Here is an 18057-nt window from a genome sequence, read left to right as displayed (position 1 = left end):
AGAAGTCTGCTGATGGTGAAGCCTAAATAGAGCTTCCAGGATCAGAGGCAGTGTACCACGGAATACCAGCTGCTGCTAGGCAAAATCAGGGCAGGGCAGTTGCCTTCACATCCTGGTTGTAGGCTACCTGTGGGCAACTGATGGGCCACGGTGTGGAAACGATCCAGGATTCAATGAAATTTTGCCTGATCCAGTGGTCTTCTGATTTTTTTATCTGATGCTCCTTCAGTGGAATTTAGCGATACAATTGTAAAGCTTTGGTTATTGTATATTTGATGTTTTTTTTCATATGTGAGTTCTTCTTTCTTTGTATCTTCTCTCGGTTCTTTGGGCTCAGAGAGAGACGATGTCCCCAGTCCCTGCCTTATGATATTGCGGCAAGGATGTTGCTTTGTTCAGTGACAAATAGGGGGCGGTGACCTTGGGCTAGTCACAGTTCTCTCAGAACTCTCTCAGCCCCACCAACCTCACAATGTGTCTGTTGTGGGGAGAAGAAGGGAAAGGAGCTTGTAAGCCACCTTGAGACTCCTTATGGGAGAGAAAGAGGGACATAAATCCAAACTACTACTCCTCTTCTCAGGAGGATGCTCTAATTGGGCCTGATCTGGTAGGGTAACTGCCCTATGGAGGCTTTAAAGTCCACTGTCTTATGAAAGGGGCTATATCTGTGCTAGGCAACCAATACTCATTTTAAAATGCACATGTTGATCCCATGCCAACTCAGGCTGAGGCTGCCTTGCAGAAGCCGCCGGTAGCTTCGCTTTCCTTTCCTTCTGGACTTCCGGCTTTTATCTGCATCTGTTTTATGCTGCCAGGCAGACGGAGTTGCAAACTGGCCCAGCTAATGATGACTTGCTGAGCAGGTCACTAACAGAAGGGAAGTTTTGTAAAAAAAAAAATGTCTGCTGGAGTTCAGAGCCGCAACCAGAGCCTCAAAGCAAAGCAGTGGCAGTTTTATCTTTGCAGAGGCTGGCCAGAGTGTTGACGCTGTGGAAATTTCAGTCTGTTGTTTGCAAAAGAATCCCTATTTCTGACGTCTTTTCAATGGTCAGATCTGTCCTAATTTTGGAGATCTGGAGCTTAATGGGAGCTTCGTTCAGGCTTGACCAGGGAACCCTGTTTTTAGTGCCAAATAGAGCTGAGATGGCTTTCACCTCCACCTGCTGCATTGCGTGTCTAGGGTAATGGCCTTTGGGGAAAAAAAGGAGTCATTGCTAAGCTTGTCATCTACAAGTTGGGAAATACCTGGAGAATCATAGAATCATGGAGTTGGAAGAAACCACAAGGGCCATCAAGTCCAACCCCCTGCAATTCAGGAACGCATAATGAAAGCACTCCTGACAAATGGCCATCCAGCCTCTCCTTAAAAACCTCCAAAGAAGGAGACTCCACCACACTCTGAGGTAGAGCATTTCACTGTTGAACAGCCTCACTTTCAGGAAGTTTTTCCTGATGTTTAGGTGGAATCTCTTTTCCTTCACCTTGGACCCATCACTCCTGGTCCTAGTCTCTGGAGCAGCAGAAAACAAGCTTGCTCCCTCACCAACGTGACATCCCTTCAAATATCTAAACATGGCTATCATGTCACCTCTTAACCTTCTCTTCACCAAACTAAACATCCCCAGCTCCCTAAGCCTCTCTTTGTAGGGCATGGGTTCCAGACTTTTTACCATTTTGGTTGCCCTCCTCTGGACCCGTTCCAGCTTATCAATATCCTTTTTGAATTGTGGTGCCCAGAACAGTACACAATATTCCAGGTGAGGTCCAACCAATGCAGAATAGAGAGGCACAATTACATCCCTCCATCTAGACACTATACTGCCATTGATACAGCCCAGAATCGCATTGGCTTTCTTGGCCACCACATCACACTGCTGACTCATGTTCAGTTTGTGGTCCACTAAGACTCCCAGATCCCTTTCGCATGTAGCACTGTCAAGCCAGGTGTCACCCATCCTATATCTGTGATTTGGGAATGGAACCCAGGGAAGGCAAGGATTTGGGATGGGAGGGACTTCAGCAGGGTATAATGGACCCATCCTTCCAAGCGGCCATTTTCTCCAGGAGAACCAATCTCTGTTGCCTGGAGATCAGTTGTAATTCTAGGAGATTGCAGGGCTCCACCTAGAGTTTGGCAACCATTGTTACTGCATCACTGGCTTTTTGCTTAGCAAAGGAACATGGAAAATGCTGTGTGTCAAGACATGCTTGGCCTGTCGATGTTCTAATCCCATTCCTTCTGCATGCTGCAAAGAGAGAAAGCTTTGCAAAGTTCTTATGATGGCCCCTTCTAGCCAACCTTGATTGTAAACCTGTGTAAATTTCCACCTTCCTCACCCTGATCAGTCCTCAGCAGTGGAACGTCTTGCAGCCGGCTGCAATCAGAACCTGGCACGCAGTTCCAATAATTTTGTTGCGGTTAATTTTTAATGCCCTCTCTCCCGAACACAACTCGATTCTCAAGCAATTTGTCCCTATGAGCCTTTGTGAATTTTTTAGAGGGTTTCTGGGATATTGACAATAATCCGCATGGCCAAGTTGGGCAATTATATTCTCTCTCTTCTTTTGCTTTGCTCTGTATTCAAAGCAAGCGGAATGCATAGGAACTGTTTACATCTCTGATGGGAGGGTGAGGGGAACATGGCAGTCCAAACTGTTTGTGTTTCGGAAGACAAATGGAGCCGATTAGGCTATGAAACTTTGCCTGGGAGGCGCTTGAAATTCAAGTGCCAGATGGCTAAGTGATGAAAGTTGAGAGTGTAGAGCCTTAAAACTATGGTTGAATTAATGTTGCTCATTCCATTCCGCACTGGTTCCACGGCCTCATAGTATCAAGGGTCTTGTTCCACATCCTTCGGATGAACTACTGCAAATTTCTGTGAGTTTCATTTGTGCGGGAGCACATTTTCCTTGGCAGTTTGTTTCATGTTTCAAAATGTTTGATCCATTCCAAAGTCTGTACTTTCATATTTCTTGCATGATGGCAATGAGCAAATCCATGTCTGTGTGTACATTCAAGAATGCACCAATGGAAAACTCCCTTCATTTCCTTCATTCAAAAATGCACCAATGGAAAACTGACAAAAAGGGCCACATGTATTTCCATTACACAACACGGGTAATCTAGGCATTTCTGGTAAGAGGAACAAGGACGTACTGCCCAGGGGGACATATGGGGTCAAATATCCCCAGGCTGTGGCTATTTAGTCACATGGGGTGGAAAATTGCCCCATATCCCTCCTCCTTCCATACACTGACTTCAAAACCTGGTGCAAAAAAAGTTGTTTGGTCATGGTAGGGGAGGGCAACCGCCCATACTGGGGAGGGGGCCCCCTCAGATTTTGCACCAGGCTACATTTTCCATAGATATGCCTCTGAGAGGAATTCAGATGTGTTTTCGGTAACTTGGTGTGCAAGATATGGAATTCCACATATGGCAGCGGTTGCTCCTGTATGCTTTGAAACCTCTGGAATAGCTGAGAAAACTTAACAGAGTTCAAGCTGTGGGCGGATCTTCATTCAGACCAGGAACTTGTGGGGGCCGTGTTCCTAAAATACAGATAGAGCTGAATCAGGTTTTTGAGAGTTTTTGATGGTTGAATTTGCGTTTGAGCTCTTCTGGCAAACAGCTAAGTGAGTCACACAAAAATCGGACATGTCTGTGGCTCAAAGACTCATATGACGATGTTGGAAAGATTTTAAAAAGCCCACCTCGGATAAATCAATGGATCAAGGACCTTAGAACTGTATCAATATTTGAACACCCAGCATATAGACAGCAATTGTGCATGGACTTGTTTGGAAACCATTTAGAGATAGGTATGTGTAGATCTGCCACCACTGTTATTATATTTTTGTCTTTTGAATTTTCTTTTTAAAAGTAAATAAGAATGGGAAGCGTGGCTTTGCTTTTTGTCTGAGACCTGGTCAGAGAACGAGAGAGCTTCCAGAGTTGTAATTTTTTTAAGCTCCAGGGAACTCTGCAGTCTCCGGCCCCTTCCGCACATGCAGAATAATGCACTTTCAATCCAGTTTCACAATTGTTTGCAAGTGGATTTTGCTATTCCGCACAGTAAAATCCAGCTGCCAAGTGCATTGAAAGTGCATTATTCTGCATGTGCAGAAAGGGCCTCTGATCCACAGACCAACAGGACGCAGCAAAAAGAACCCCCAAAGGCCTGGAAGCAAAAGAACTCCGCAATCCATTGGTTTGCGTGACGGAGCCATGGGATCTGCCTCGATCTTCCGCACCACAGAAGTCACCTCTCTTGTATTTTGCTCACGTGCCTTTACTGTAGCCCAAATGTGCAAACTTACTGGTTTTAACAGAATGTTTTCTCTCCCCCGCCCCCTTTCTTTTTTACAGTGGAAAGATGTATGAGCTCAATGCAAGCGGGTACTCAAATGATCAAGCTCCGGGGCAGTTCCAAAGGACTCGTTCGTTTCTACTACCTGGACGAGCACAAGTCTTGCATTCGCTGGAGACCCTCCCGGAAGAACGAGAAAGCCAAAAGTAAGGGATTGCAACTAGAGCTGCCAGCTCCGGGTTTGGAAATAGCTGGAGTTATTTTTTTACTGTGAAGCCCGGAAGAGTAGGGTTAAGGAAGAATAGGGCATAAAACCATACAACGCACCTTCCAAAGTGGCCATTTTCTCCAGAAGTGGAATAAACATTTTAAATAAATAAAAAGAAATAAGCAATTAATGTAGTCTGGAGATCAATTGAAATTCTGGGAGGTTTGGATGTTCACTTGTTTTATTTATTTAGTTATTATTAAACTTATACCGCCAACCCCCGAAGGGCTCTGAGTGGTATACGAATTAAACAACCATAACGTCCTTAAAAATTACAAAATAAACCATTTAAAATGGAACCATCAATCCCAGCAATCCTATCTGCCCCAGACAGTCCCCACTAATCTTTCAAAGCTCTGTGTCTGAAGATGTTCCCCGTTTTGATTCTTTTTCTCTCTTTTCACACTCCTTTAAAATTTTCGTCAGTTTTCTCCTGTCTCCTTTTTTGCCAACTTTATTGCAGTTTCCCTTCCAAGGCAAGGCAGAAAGCGATGAAAAAATTGCTATCAGCTACTTCAGCCTCTCCACTGTAGTGAATACAATCTGTGCTCATAATCTGTGCTGATAACTCATAACGGTATCATTTTGCCTGCCTTTCCCACCTCCTTCTGAAGTATTTTCAACTTCAGAAAATAATAGCCTCTATCGGGAGAACCTCGCTAGTCCACGGCTTCCCTCTTGAACGTTTCAACCTTCACAACTTTGCGCGGCGAGAAAGCCATCTTTTAGAACCGGCCAATGTCTCCTTTTGAGATTGATTTGGCCTGCAGAAACGAACCACCGTGTGCTATGTTAGGGAACTAATTTCTGAAGATAATTTATTTCAGAGATAACCCGCTGTAATGGGTTTCTGCTTCCGTAATGCTACCATTATTATTTTGAGACGGTTAGATTACTCATGGGTGGGTGAACATCTGATTTAAACTGCAACAAGACTGATAAAGAAAGACGAATGGAAAGACTGCGCAGTTTTGTCGTGCATAGTTTTGGTGGGGCACACTTCGCTAATTCAGACCCTTGTGGTGCCCATGTGACATTCCCCACCTTTAAATGGGTGCTTAACACCTTTGGATCAGACTGGCTAGGGTGCTGGGAATCTATGATTGGATCTCCAGGCACTTAATTTAGCAGCAGCAGTAGCTGCCGTCGTCATTGTTGTCATTGTCGTAGTACCAGTAGCTACAAAAAGTGTGCTTGTTGCTCGTTGATCTGCAATGTCCTTCTTGCGTGATCTTTTGTAATTTAACTATTTTGCAGGGATTTTATTTTGATGTTCATGAAATAAGCACTGAGCGAATGGTAAAGCGTTAAGGACAGCCGCCGCTCTCTTCATCCAGCAGATGAGCCTTCAATAGGCATCTTGGAGGATGCTGTCAGAAAGAAGATGCTGGATTAAATGGATCTTGGGTCTGGTCCAGCTCTGAGATTCTGAGAAACGCTCTTCAATTGAGCTTCTGATCTCTGCTGCCACATACGAGAGTATTATCTGTCTCTTCCTTCTTGGCAGAATGAAGATCCTAGCGAACAGATGTCTGATTTTAAAGTGAGGTGCATTTTGTAAGCTCAAGAGTATTCTCAGTTCTTCAAAAATTATGTTTCTTGCTATGTGCTTTTTTCACGTGGCATTTTTCATCTATTCACCTCAGTGACTGCAATCTTTCAGCAGAATTTTTGCTACAGTCCCAAATAGGGTCTGGATATTTGACATAATTTACAATTTTTTAAATCTAATCTGATATAACAATGGGACAGATTAATCCAATCTGATATAACAATCCAATCTGATATAACAATTTACTGGTGATCCCTGGCCCCTCAATGATACGGCTGGCCTCTACCAGGGCCAGAGCCTTCACAGCTCTGGCCCCAGCCTGGTGGAACGCTCTACCACCAACTGTCCGGGCCCTGCGGGACCTTGCTGAGTTCCGCAGGGCCTGTAAGACCGAACTGTTCTGCCGGGCCTTCGGGGAGACCAGCCGTTGATGAGGGCCCCCCTCCCTCCTCTTCGTTCCCCCCTCTTCTGATAACATCATTGAATCCTACCACCCCTTGGGGTTGAGGAGTTAACAGTCTTGTATTAATACTAATTTTAATGCTGCATTTTAATGGGGAAGGTTTATATTTTATCTTTTAGAGCCTGTATTACTTAACGAATTTTAATTTGATTTGATATATTGTGCTCTATCTATGTGGTTCACCGCCCTGAGCCCTTAGGGGGAGGGCGGTCTATAAACCGAATATATATATATATTATATAAACCGAATATATTATATATATATAAACCGAATATATAATATATTAATTATATAGTAATTATATATATATATATATATATATATATATATATATATATATATATATATATATAATTACTATATAATTACTATATTATATATTATAATATATAATTAATATATTATATTATATATTATAATATATAATTAATATATTATATATTATAATATATAATTTATATATATATATATAATATATATATAAATAAATAAATAAATAAATAAATAAATAATCTGATAACAATCTAATCCGATATAACAATCTCTGCCCTTACTGGAAAGAGACACAATCAGATTCTTTAAGCGCATGTGAAAATGCCTTATCGTAAGTCCGATTTGTGCGAAGCATTCATTCCAAATGGTTTTGTCATTTGGGTCTTTGATTTTTCGAGAGACATGACAAGGTAAAAGGTTTTGTTGTGGCTGGATGACAAATCCTGAAATGTTCTGAAGAGACGGTCCCCAAAGGCAACATTAAAAAGGAAAAGGGCTCCTCAGAACAGGCCAGATCGATCAAACCAGACCAAAAGTCCACCTAGTCCAGCATCATGTTTCCACGATACCAAACCAGATGTGCTGGGAGACCTAGAAGCTGGGTCTCTTGTCATCATTTGTCCCTCCAGCAATTGCTGTTCAGAGGTAGACTGCCACCAGGCCTGGAGACTCTGTTTGGCTACCATGACAGTTGATAAACTCAGAGCAGGAGAAACTTTTCTTAACACCTCTAAGCCAGAGCGCATTGCTTCTGCTCCTCTTGAGGGTAAGAGTTTATTCCAAACACGGCACCATTGCCAACCATGACCTCTTACAACTTCCATGTTCTCAAAGAGCCAGCGTGGTGTAGTGGTTAAGAGCAGGTAGATTCTAATCTGGAGAACCGGGTTTGATTCCCCACTCCTCCACCTGAGTGGTGGAGGTTTATCTGGTGAACCAGATGTGTTTCTCTCCTCCTACATTCCTGTTGGATGACCTCAGGCTGGTCACAGTTCTCCCAGAACTCTCTCAGCCTCACCTACCTCACAAGGTGTCTGTTGTGGGGAGAGGGATGGAAAGGAAGTTGTAGGCCACCTTGAGTCCCTTTACAGGAGAGAAAGGTGAGGTGTAAATCCAAACCCTTCTTCTTCTTTCCACTTGTTTTTTTCAATAGTCTCTATAGATTCGATCCAGGAGGTGTGTGAGGGGAAACAGTCTGAGATCTTCCAGCGCTACGCGGATGGCAGCTTCGACCCCAACTGTTGCTTCAGCATCTACTACGGAGACCACATGGAGTCCCTGGACCTGGTCTCATCCAGTGGGGAAGAAGCCCGGACATGGATCACGGGCCTCAAGTACCTGATGGCCGGTATCAGCGACGAAGACAGCCTGTCGAAAAGGCAGAGGACGAGAGACCAGTATCCTTCTCTGTGGGCAGGTTGACCAAACTTTGTGGGCAGGTTGGCCAAACTGTGGGCAGGTTGACCAAACTTTGTGAGCAGGTTAGCCAAACTGTGGGCAGGTTGACCAAACTTTGTTTCCCTGGGCCCTTTCCCTGGGCCCTTTCCAAAAGCAAATTAAGACTGGGTTGCAGCCGGGATAAACAAACCCAGCATAGCCCCAGGCCAATCGCATGGCTGACCGTGGACTGCAAGGCACGTTAAACCAAAAGTATCGCAGAAATCGCGATTCTTGTAAAACCCGGTTTGGGGGTGGGTGGAAATGTGGAGCGGACTCACTTCAGGAGCAGGATCCATGCAAACTGGGTTTTAACCTTCCCTTAACCTGTGTTATTTGGCCCATGCAGAAAGTGCCTTGGCGGGCTATTCATGACTTTTGCTTTTTTAAAAAATCCAGTTTTTACAATATTCAACTGGCAAAACGCCATTCTCAAATAATAGATCTGGAGTTAAATAATTCCTAACTGCATATTTTTAATAGAAGAAGAATTTGGAGCTTTGGGAAAGTACGAGACATTTCGAGGTGGTTCAACAGCGGTTTGAGAGAGAGGTGAGAGATCTGTACCTGGTCCAGGGTCACCCAGCAAGTTTCATGTAGTGGGGAATCAAACCCAGTTCTCCATATCAGAGTCCGCTGCTCTTAAGCAGTATACCACACTGGCTGCCCAGTTTTTGGGAAACTTCTTAGAGGCAACTGGTTGATGGGCCTTTGGCTCCTCTTATGTTCTGAAGCTTCTTTGCCCTTTTTAAATACCCTGATGTGGGTTTTCCTGGAGAGGTGCCGTGCTGCTCTGGCCACCCTTTGTCCGCGTTCCTTTCCTTGACTCCCCCCTACATGTGGTTGAAGCAAACCTTCGATGAAGCAGATAAAAACGGCGACGGTAGCCTGAGCATCAGCGAAGTTCTCCAGCTGATGCACAAACTGAATGTCAACCTACCCCGGCAGAAGGTCAAGCAGATGTTCAAGGTAAGGCTTGAAACGTGTCTAACAAGAAGGCGGCAGGCGGTATGCCTGGATGACTGAGCATGATAGAAAGGAACCCTCGGCAACTTGTTTCCTGCTCCCCTCTCCTCATGGGTCCGTGGCACATGTTTCTGGGATGTTTTGCCGATGCCAGATGCTGTCGGTTTTGATTTTTTTCTATACAGCAGAACTCCCTGTTGAGTTGGTCAGCTTCTAGAATCGCTGCACAATCTTGCCTGCTACGAAGTGCTGGAAAGATTCAAGCAGCGGACTCCCTTCTGTCTGCTAAAAGCTCCCTGCAAGCAGAAAAACAGGCAAATGGGCAATTCACGAGTCTAGAATCTTTCAGTTTTCCACCTTTTTACTTGCAAAGAATATGTTTACATGCCAGGCACCCCAAAGTGACGTGTTCCACTTGCAGAGCGTAGTCCGTTCAACCATCTCAGGATCCTACCAGGTCATTCCTAGCTCATCCTGTGGCATGAGTTAGCGCTAAGACGGACAACCGACAAGGTTCTTGAAGCCAGGGTGGGAGTCTTGGACAGCCTCAGGAAAGAATAATAGAGGGGGAGGGAAGCTGGGTCTAGAACCTGGAGCTCAGACAGCTATGCTGTGCAAGGCCGGTACCAACAGTTTATGCCTAACCTGGCCATGCCACCACCTCCATATTATTTGCCTGTCAGAAATAGCTCAGAAATTTAGCCCTTGACTATAAATGGAGATCAAGTAGAGGGGGTGGCTAGTTTTAAATTTCTGGGCGTCATGATTAAAGAGGGACCTTGACCCATGCATTAGACTGCTGCCGTGGTTAAGAAGGTCCAGCAAAGACTGTACTATCTGAGACTTTTAGGGAAACAACAACTGGATGGAAACTTCCTGGTGTCCTTATCATTGTCTTAACCTATTGCATCTGTGTATGGTTCTCCAGTTGCACAGTGGCAGATAGGAAGGCGCCCAAAGGTGATCACTACTGCTCAGAGGATTATCAGCTGCCTCCTCCCTCCTTGAAGAACTCTACACCCCTCGGCTTCTTCCAAAAAAAAAGCCCAAAATATTCTGAGAGACCCGCCTCATCCAGCACACTCTTTTGAACTGTTACCATCCCGCAGATCTATACAGGTCTATCAAAACTAGGACAAAGAGGCTTAGAGATAGCTTCTACTCTAGAGCTGTGGCTATGCTAAACTCGGCGGCTTCATGTTGATGTGTTTGGGGCTGTGTAGGGATGGGTGGAGGAAGGGGAAAGTGAGGATGGGGTATGAGTCTGAAATTGTGTGCATTGAGGAATGCTGCTGTAAATTTCGTTGTGCGTGAACAATGACAATAAAATGCTTATGCTTATGCTGTTCCTGGGAGATGATGCAACTCATCCCCCACCCATTTATGTGCATATAGAGGATTTTGAGCACACGCAAACATGGGCAATTCATTGGGTTCAGTCCCTCCGACTGACCTCCCCTTGCGCCCAGATGGATCCTAGCTTGTCTTTCTTACTCCAGAAGGGGGCAGTCTAGGAGAGTTCTAAAACTAGCTCCGTTTGTTTGTTCAGAGTTGTTGGCATTTTCATCCTGAGTACCGGGGCACAGGGAACAAAACCAGCACTCAGAGAAACTGGAAATTTTCTAATGTGTGTGTGTGTCCCGCTTATGGCAAACCCAGTGAATTAATACGCTACAGGGGTCAGTGCTATCAGTCACAGACCAGGAAAGGGATTTAGGCGTCTTAGTTGATAGTTCCATGGGAATGTCAACTCAATGCATGGCAGCTGTGAAAAAGGCAAACTCTATGCTGGGGATCATTAGAAAAGGAATTGATAATAAACTGCAAAGATTGTCATGCCCTTATATAAAGCAGTGGTGCTGACCAAGACTTGGAGTAATTGTGTCCAGTTCTTGGTCGCCACATCTCAAAAAGGATATTGAGGAGATAGAAAAAAGTGCAGAGAAGGGCAACAAGGATGATTGAGGGACTGGAGCACCTTCCCTATGAGGAGAGGCTGCAGCGTTTGGGACTCTTTAGTTTGGAGAGGAGGCGTCTGAGGGGGGATATGATTGAAGTCTACAAAATTATGCATGGGGTAGAAAATGTTGACAGAGAGAAATTTTTCTCTCTTTCTCACAATACTAGAACCAGGGGACATCCATTGAAAATGCTGGGGGGAAGAATTAGAACTAATAAAAGGAAACACTTCTTCACGCAACGTGTGATCGGTGTTTGGAATATACTGCCACAGGAGGTGGTGATGGCCACTAACCTGGATAGCTTTTAAAAGGGCTTGGACAGATTTATGGAGGAGAAGTCGATTTATGGCTACCAATCTTGATCCTCCTTGATCTGAGATTGCAAATGCCTTAACAGACCAGGTGATCGGGAGCAGCAGCAGCCGCAGAAGGCCATTGCTTTCACCTCCAACAAAGGAGGTGAAAGGAGATCAACAAAGGAGATCAGAGCAGCAAAAAGAAACTACTCTGAAAAGCTAAAAAATCAGTTTTCACCAAACGGAACAGCAAACATGTGGAAAACTCTCAAAAATATCACTGGTTACAGTAAACCACCTTCCCAAGCTGAAGGAAATCAGCAATTGGTACTTAATCTTTGAACGTGTTCTACTGTGGTGGTTTGAAAACAATCTACAGTCACCTTTCTCTCCACAACCTCTATCTCAGATGCACCAACAATAGCCAAACTTCCTATAACTGAACCCATTTCATTGGGTTTACAACCCCTGGTGATCTCAGAAAAAGGAAGTGCAAGATCTATTTCACAGACAGAAGCCTGGAAAAGCACCAGGCCCAGACAAGATAACACCTTCTTGCCTAAAAGTCTGTGCTGTCCAATTGGCCCCCATTCACCCAAATCTTTAACAAATCACTAGAGATGCTATGTTCCTTCCTGCTTCAAACGCCCACTATCGTCCTTAGTGTCAAGAAGTCTTCCATCATGGGAACTTAACAACTACAGACCAGTTAGTTCTTAACATCTGTAGTTATGAAAACTTTTGAAAGGCTAGTGATGTACCATTTGAAAACCATCAATGGATCCAATTGTTGGACCCCTGCAATTTGCATACCGAGCAAATAGATCGACAGATGATGCTGTTAATATGGCTTTGCACTATATCCTACAGCATCTTTGAATCACCAAAGACCTAAGGTAAGGGTCCTCTTTGTTGACTTTAGTTCAGCATTCAATACTATCAGACCGGACATTCTTCTAACCAAACTAAATCAGCTAGCAGTACCTGAGCATATTTGTAAGGGATCACAAGCTTCCTAACAGATAGGAAACAGCAGGAAGCTAGGAAAAAATTACATCAGACACCTGTAAAATGAGCAATAGGGCCCCCCCAAGGCTGTGTACTTTCACCACTTCTCTCTCTCTGTATACCAATGACTGCATCTCAAATGATCCATCTGTTAAAATACTGAAATTTGCAAACGATACAACAGTGATTGGTCTCATTCGAGACAACGATGAACCGCATACAGACGGGAGGTTGAACAACTAGCCTCGTGGTGAAACTCGAACAATCTAGAACTGAACACACCTCAAACCGTAGCAATGGTGGTAGATTTCAGGAGAAACCCTCCCATCCCACCTCCTCTCACAATACTAGACAACACAGTATCAACAGTAGAGACCTTTAAATTTCTAGGCTCCATCATATCTCATGACCTAAAATGGACACCTAATATCAAAAATGTCATTAAAAAAGCACAACAAAGAATGTTCTTCATGCGCCAACTCAGGAAGCTCAAACTGCCCAAGGAGCTGCTGATACAGTTCTACAGAGGAATCCACATTGAGTCTGTCATCTGCACCTCTATAACTGTGTGGTTTGGTTCCTGCAACCCAACAAGATCGACACAGACTTCAGAGAATAATCAGAACTGCAGAAAACAATTGCTGCTAACCTGCCTTCCATTGAGGACCCAGACACTGCATCGGTCAAAAAAAAGGGCTGTGGAAAATATTTACTGACCCTCAGATCCTGGACATAAACTGTTTCCAACTCTACCCCTCTAAACGTCGCCACAGAGCAATGCACACCAAGACAACGTCCAGACATAAGAACAGTTTTTCCGAATGCCATCACTCTGTTAAACAAATAATTCCCTCGATAATGTCAAACCATTTATTATATTTATTATATAATTACTGCACTACTTTTTTTTTCATCATTCCTATTACCCATCTCCCTCCAATTATGACTGTATGACTATAGCTCCAGTTGACATTTCATTTTATTTTATGATTTTACATTTTATGTTTTATTACTATTGATTGTTTCCTGATTGCTTACTAGACCTATATGACAATCATTAAGTGCTGTACCTTATGATTCTTGACAAATGTATTTTCTTTTATGTACACTGAGAGCATATGCACCGGAGACAAATTCCTTGTGTGTCCAATCACACTTGGCCAATAAAGATTCTATTCTATTCTCCTGCATGTGAGCTCCCAAAGGCACCTGGTGGGCCACTGCGAGTAGCAGAGAGCTGGACTAGATGGACTTTGGTCTGATCCAGCTGGCTTGTTCTTATGTTCTTATGTTCTTAATAACCTCCAAAATGTCTGATCATTAACAGTCTTGCTTAACTCTTGAATTTCTTGACCTCAATTTCCAAGCCAAGCAAGAAGGTTTGGCGAGGCTTTCCAAGGACGCTCCGGAAAGCCGTGAGTCCCATCTTTGTCTATACCTCTGGGTGCGTTCTGCTGGAAAGCTCCTGTTTCTCTGGAAACACAGGATAGTGCTGTAGAGACAAGGACAGCCCTTTACCTGAATTTCTAGCCCATGGTCTCAGCCCTTATACCAGGGGTCCCCAAACTTTTTAAACAGGGGGCCAGTTCACTGTCCCTCAGACTGTTGGAGGGCCGGACTAAAAAAAACTATGAACAAATTCCTATGCACAAATGATTGTAAAATGTTTGATTTCACCTTTCAGCCTTTCTGTCATGGTCTATTTTGTAGAACAGTGACCAAAGTATGTCAAGTGCCAGGTGGGTCTCCAAATATTGTTAGAGGCTGTGGGAATACCTTCCCCTGTAAAAGCAGAACTTTCCCTAATGAAGCATTCCATCTAACCCAGGATCAGGTATCTTCCTGGGTCTCTTCCTCTCTAGCAGCCACAAGCACTCCACCAGCCTGGCTGATGCCAATGGGAGATGGAACAGAAAGCCTGAGAGCAACACATGGACTAGCTGAGAGGGAAGCATGGAGCAGGAGTTGCCACGCAAGGTTTCCAACTCTGGGTCAGAAAATTCATGGAGATTTGGGGGTGCCATCAGTGTAATTGTAATCAACAGTCAAGCTAGCCGGTTCCTCCTCTCCCTCGAGCCCCCACTGCACATGAATGGAGCTATCGCCGGCCATGCCTGGCGGGCTGGATAAATGCCTCAGGGGGCCACATTTGGCCCCCGGGTCAGAAGCTCTGGGGACCCCTCATTCCTATACATATCCTGCACTTAAAGGGCGCATGAGGATTGCAAGCGCATCTGAAGAGATGTAGCCTTTACAAGCGCTACTTGTTGTGACAGCTTCTGCTTTGTGTGTGTGTGCGTGCGTGTGCACGCAGTTTGCTTGTCAGGCAAACCGGTGCTGTTTCCAACGCTCGCGTCTACATTTTGCCCTGACCTATTTTATAATTGAATAGAAAGAGGAGATTAAAGTGACATCAGAGATGTGCGGCACTTGTCGAAACTCTTGTTGTGTACTTTGCGCTGCTGCTGGGAATTCAGTCGGGGGCGGCTTTGTGATAGGCGAGCGAGCAGAGCTTTTGCCGAGTTCCTCTGGTTTCTCAAACTATTCCCCGGCATCAGCAGAATTGGCGAGTGTCGTTGGCGTTGACTGAAGTGATAGAGAGCAAAGGAATTCTCATTTTTGCCCCCCTTCTCAAAAGTCTGCCATCATTTGTCCAGGTAATAGCAAGGGATGCTTTGAATCCTGGAAGTGGAGACTCTGTATTTGTGTGTTGAAACTTGAAGAAGGGGGGGGGATCTCTTTTTAATGGCAGTGCCCCACTTTTCAAAACAGTTTTAGCTTGCTCTGGTGAGCCTCTTATAAACTGACAGCGCTTCAGTAGTTTTGCATATTGAGAGCCAGCGTGGTGTAGTGGTTAAGAGCAGGTGGATTCTAATCTGGAGAACTGGGTTTGATTCCCCACTCCTCCACCTGAGTGGCAGAAGCTTATCTAGTGAACCAGATGTGTTTCCACACTCCTGCATTCCTGCTGGGTGACCTTGGGCTAGTCACAGTTCTCTCAGAACTCTCTGCCCCCACCTACCTCACAAGGTGTCTGTTGTGGGGAGAGGAAAGGAAAGGAGATTGAAAGCAACCTTGAGTCTCCTTTACAGAAGAGAAAGGTGGGATATAAATCCAAACTCCTCCTCCTCCTCCTCCTCCTCCTCCTCCTCCTCCTCCTCCTCCTCCTCCTCCTCCTCCTCCTCCTCTTCTTCTTCTTCTTCTTCTTCTTCTTCTCTTCTTCTTCTTCTTCTTCTTCTTCTTCTTCTTCTTCTTCTTCTTCTTCTTCTTCTTCTTCTTCTTCTTCTTCTCAGAAGACAAGAGTGCCAAATAGAAATGCCAGATTCATCCTGGGCATTTCATAAGTAATGGTAATATAAAGGGATCCAAGACACACACATACTGTGAATGGCCACAGGGGTAATATTTATAGTCAGAAAGGAGTCCTGAGGCAGTATGGGGTAAGCTAGCAGGAAGATCAGAGACAAAAAAAATTGATTGCTTTTCCAGGTTTTCCACAATGAGATGGGAGAGGTTGGATGAGTTGTCAGAGTACAAGAGAATACCTGGGCTGTTCTCCTGAATACTGATTAACTGCTGTGATGGGTGCAAATTTTTCACCCGAATACTGAGTAATTACTGTGATAGAATCGGTTCAGGGTGCTGATTAAATCACCTTAGAATGGAGATTAGGTGGTCTCATTGTTTGCATGCCTCGGGTCACAGGAAAAGCACAGCTTCCTTCCCCCCCCCCCCCCAATTCTTTGACATGCAAGATGGAGACCCAAAGTCTCTGGGAAAACTCTGCATTGGATGGAGCAATGTCTTGTTCTCATGTCTGTTCCTGTTCTCCGTGCCACTTATGGCCCTCTCTAGCAGTGGTGGGGTCTGGGAGCTCACAGCACACGTTAAGCAGCCTTTTGCCTCTTGCTCACCTATCTGAGACTGTGCCAGTTTGCAGAAGTTTTGTGTGGTTTCATTGTTCCATTTCAGCCTCCTGTCTCCTTCCCCAGCAGCTGCGAGTCCCTCTTCCTTGCTCCAATTGAGCGTACCTTACCACTGCAGATCTGCAGAGGATAGTAACGTTTGGCTGGACTCCTGAGGCACTTCAGGGAAGGGTTTTCAGCAACAGCTGTCAGCTGCAGAAAGGAAAAAAGGAGATGCAGAGTGCTGGAATGAAGGGATCTCCACGCAGGGAGTTGGGACACCTGGGATGACAGACAGACAGACAGACATACTTGGGGAACTGTTTTGCTGACAATGAATGAAAGTTGGGGAGGCAGGATTCAGCTACCTCCTGTTTATTTTTTTTCCCATGACTCAGACAAGGAATATTTGCTTGCTGTAGTCGACCCACGTGATCAGCGTAAGAACGAGACGAGACGCGGAGATAACATCTGGTGGAGATCGCCAGCAGCGGGAGCCCGGAGGTCCGTGTTCCTAGCGAGTCTCCCGCGTGCTGGTTCCTGGCACCTTTTATTGTTATTCTATCAGCGTGTAGGAGGGAGGACCGGGGAGTTCTGGGAGATGGAGGGCGGGAGGTCGGGAGACTCATCATGATGCATGGATCTCACCTGGCTACGTATGGAGAGGAGCCGTAAGCTGCCTGAGCCTAATCCTCACCTGGGGGCAAGACCATTGTCCCCAAGCCCGTGACTGAGCCAGACAGTTCATGACCCGTGACTCATAGGGATGAGGAGGGGTGCAGGCACCAGAAGGTCAGAGGGTCCATTGGCCCAACGTTTCGTACCACGGTGCTGCTGGGTCAGCAGTGCATTACTACATCTCCTCCTTTTTTTTACATTTTAGAAGGGGGACCGAAATGCTAAGGGGTGATTTGAAGGGATCGCCTCCTCACCGCCTGGTCAAGCTGGACCGAAAGCTGCTTGTGTAACATTAGAACTTGCTGCTGGTAAGGGAAATTGAGGGGCTTCTTACACACGCTAAGCAGGCAATATTAGACACATTGAACGTAAAACAAGATCCTATAATCCAGGCACACAATTAAACCAATGCAGAGCTGCACAATAGCACTCAACCATCCTCCCCGCAGCCAGCTCCAGAGGGCTGACCACCAATGGGGACAAAACATCATATTTCAGATTAGATACCAACTTCTGTAGCTCAATGACTTTCATATGAATCCAATTGGGAATTATCAGAAAGATTAAAACAACACATATTATGAACATTCTCACAACCTTGGTGTGATGTAATAACAATAAGTAATCAATAGCGCACGATTGTCTAGGGTCGCTTGGACGGTTCCTGCTGCTCGAGGCCAGAGCATCCAGAGCAATGGAGGTAGAGTTGATGGACTTCGCAGAAGTGGGCACAGGCCAGCCGCCAATAGTCTTAGCATTGTAAGCAGTTTAGTCCGGGGACTCCCACCAGGGAAGTTGCGAGGGAGACTAACTCCTCGCCGGGAGAGAGGGCGACTGCTAGCCAAGCCCGGCTAGGAGGGCTCCAAAGGCAGAGCGGGAGCGCATGGGCGGCGGCCCCGGCTCCCGGGTGGAGCCTGGGGTAGACGGCGATGGTGAGGCGAC

The 18057-nt window shown here is 45.3% G+C and overlaps 1 protein-coding gene across 9 annotated transcripts in view; it reads left to right on the top strand.

The window, feature by feature from the left end:
• Positions 1–18057, top strand: part of PLCH2 (phospholipase C eta 2) — a 308320-nt gene that overhangs the window by 186738 nt on the left and 103525 nt on the right. For all 9 annotated transcript variants that reach the window (XM_048518901.1, XM_048518904.1, XM_048518902.1 and 6 more), the window contains 3 exons: positions 4367–4513; positions 8018–8261; positions 9141–9270. In XM_048518901.1, the coding sequence (XP_048374858.1) occupies positions 4367–4513; positions 8018–8261; positions 9141–9270 (521 nt within the window). The remainder of the gene's footprint in view (positions 1–4366; positions 4514–8017; positions 8262–9140; positions 9271–18057) is intronic.

Source organism: Sphaerodactylus townsendi, linkage group LG16 (genome assembly GCF_021028975.2).
Source record: "Sphaerodactylus townsendi isolate TG3544 linkage group LG16, MPM_Stown_v2.3, whole genome shotgun sequence".
NCBI classification, from domain to species: Eukaryota; Metazoa; Chordata; class Lepidosauria; order Squamata; family Sphaerodactylidae; genus Sphaerodactylus; species Sphaerodactylus townsendi.
The sequence above is the reverse complement of the archived record's forward strand: the minus strand, read 5'-3'. Positions and strand labels throughout refer to the sequence as shown.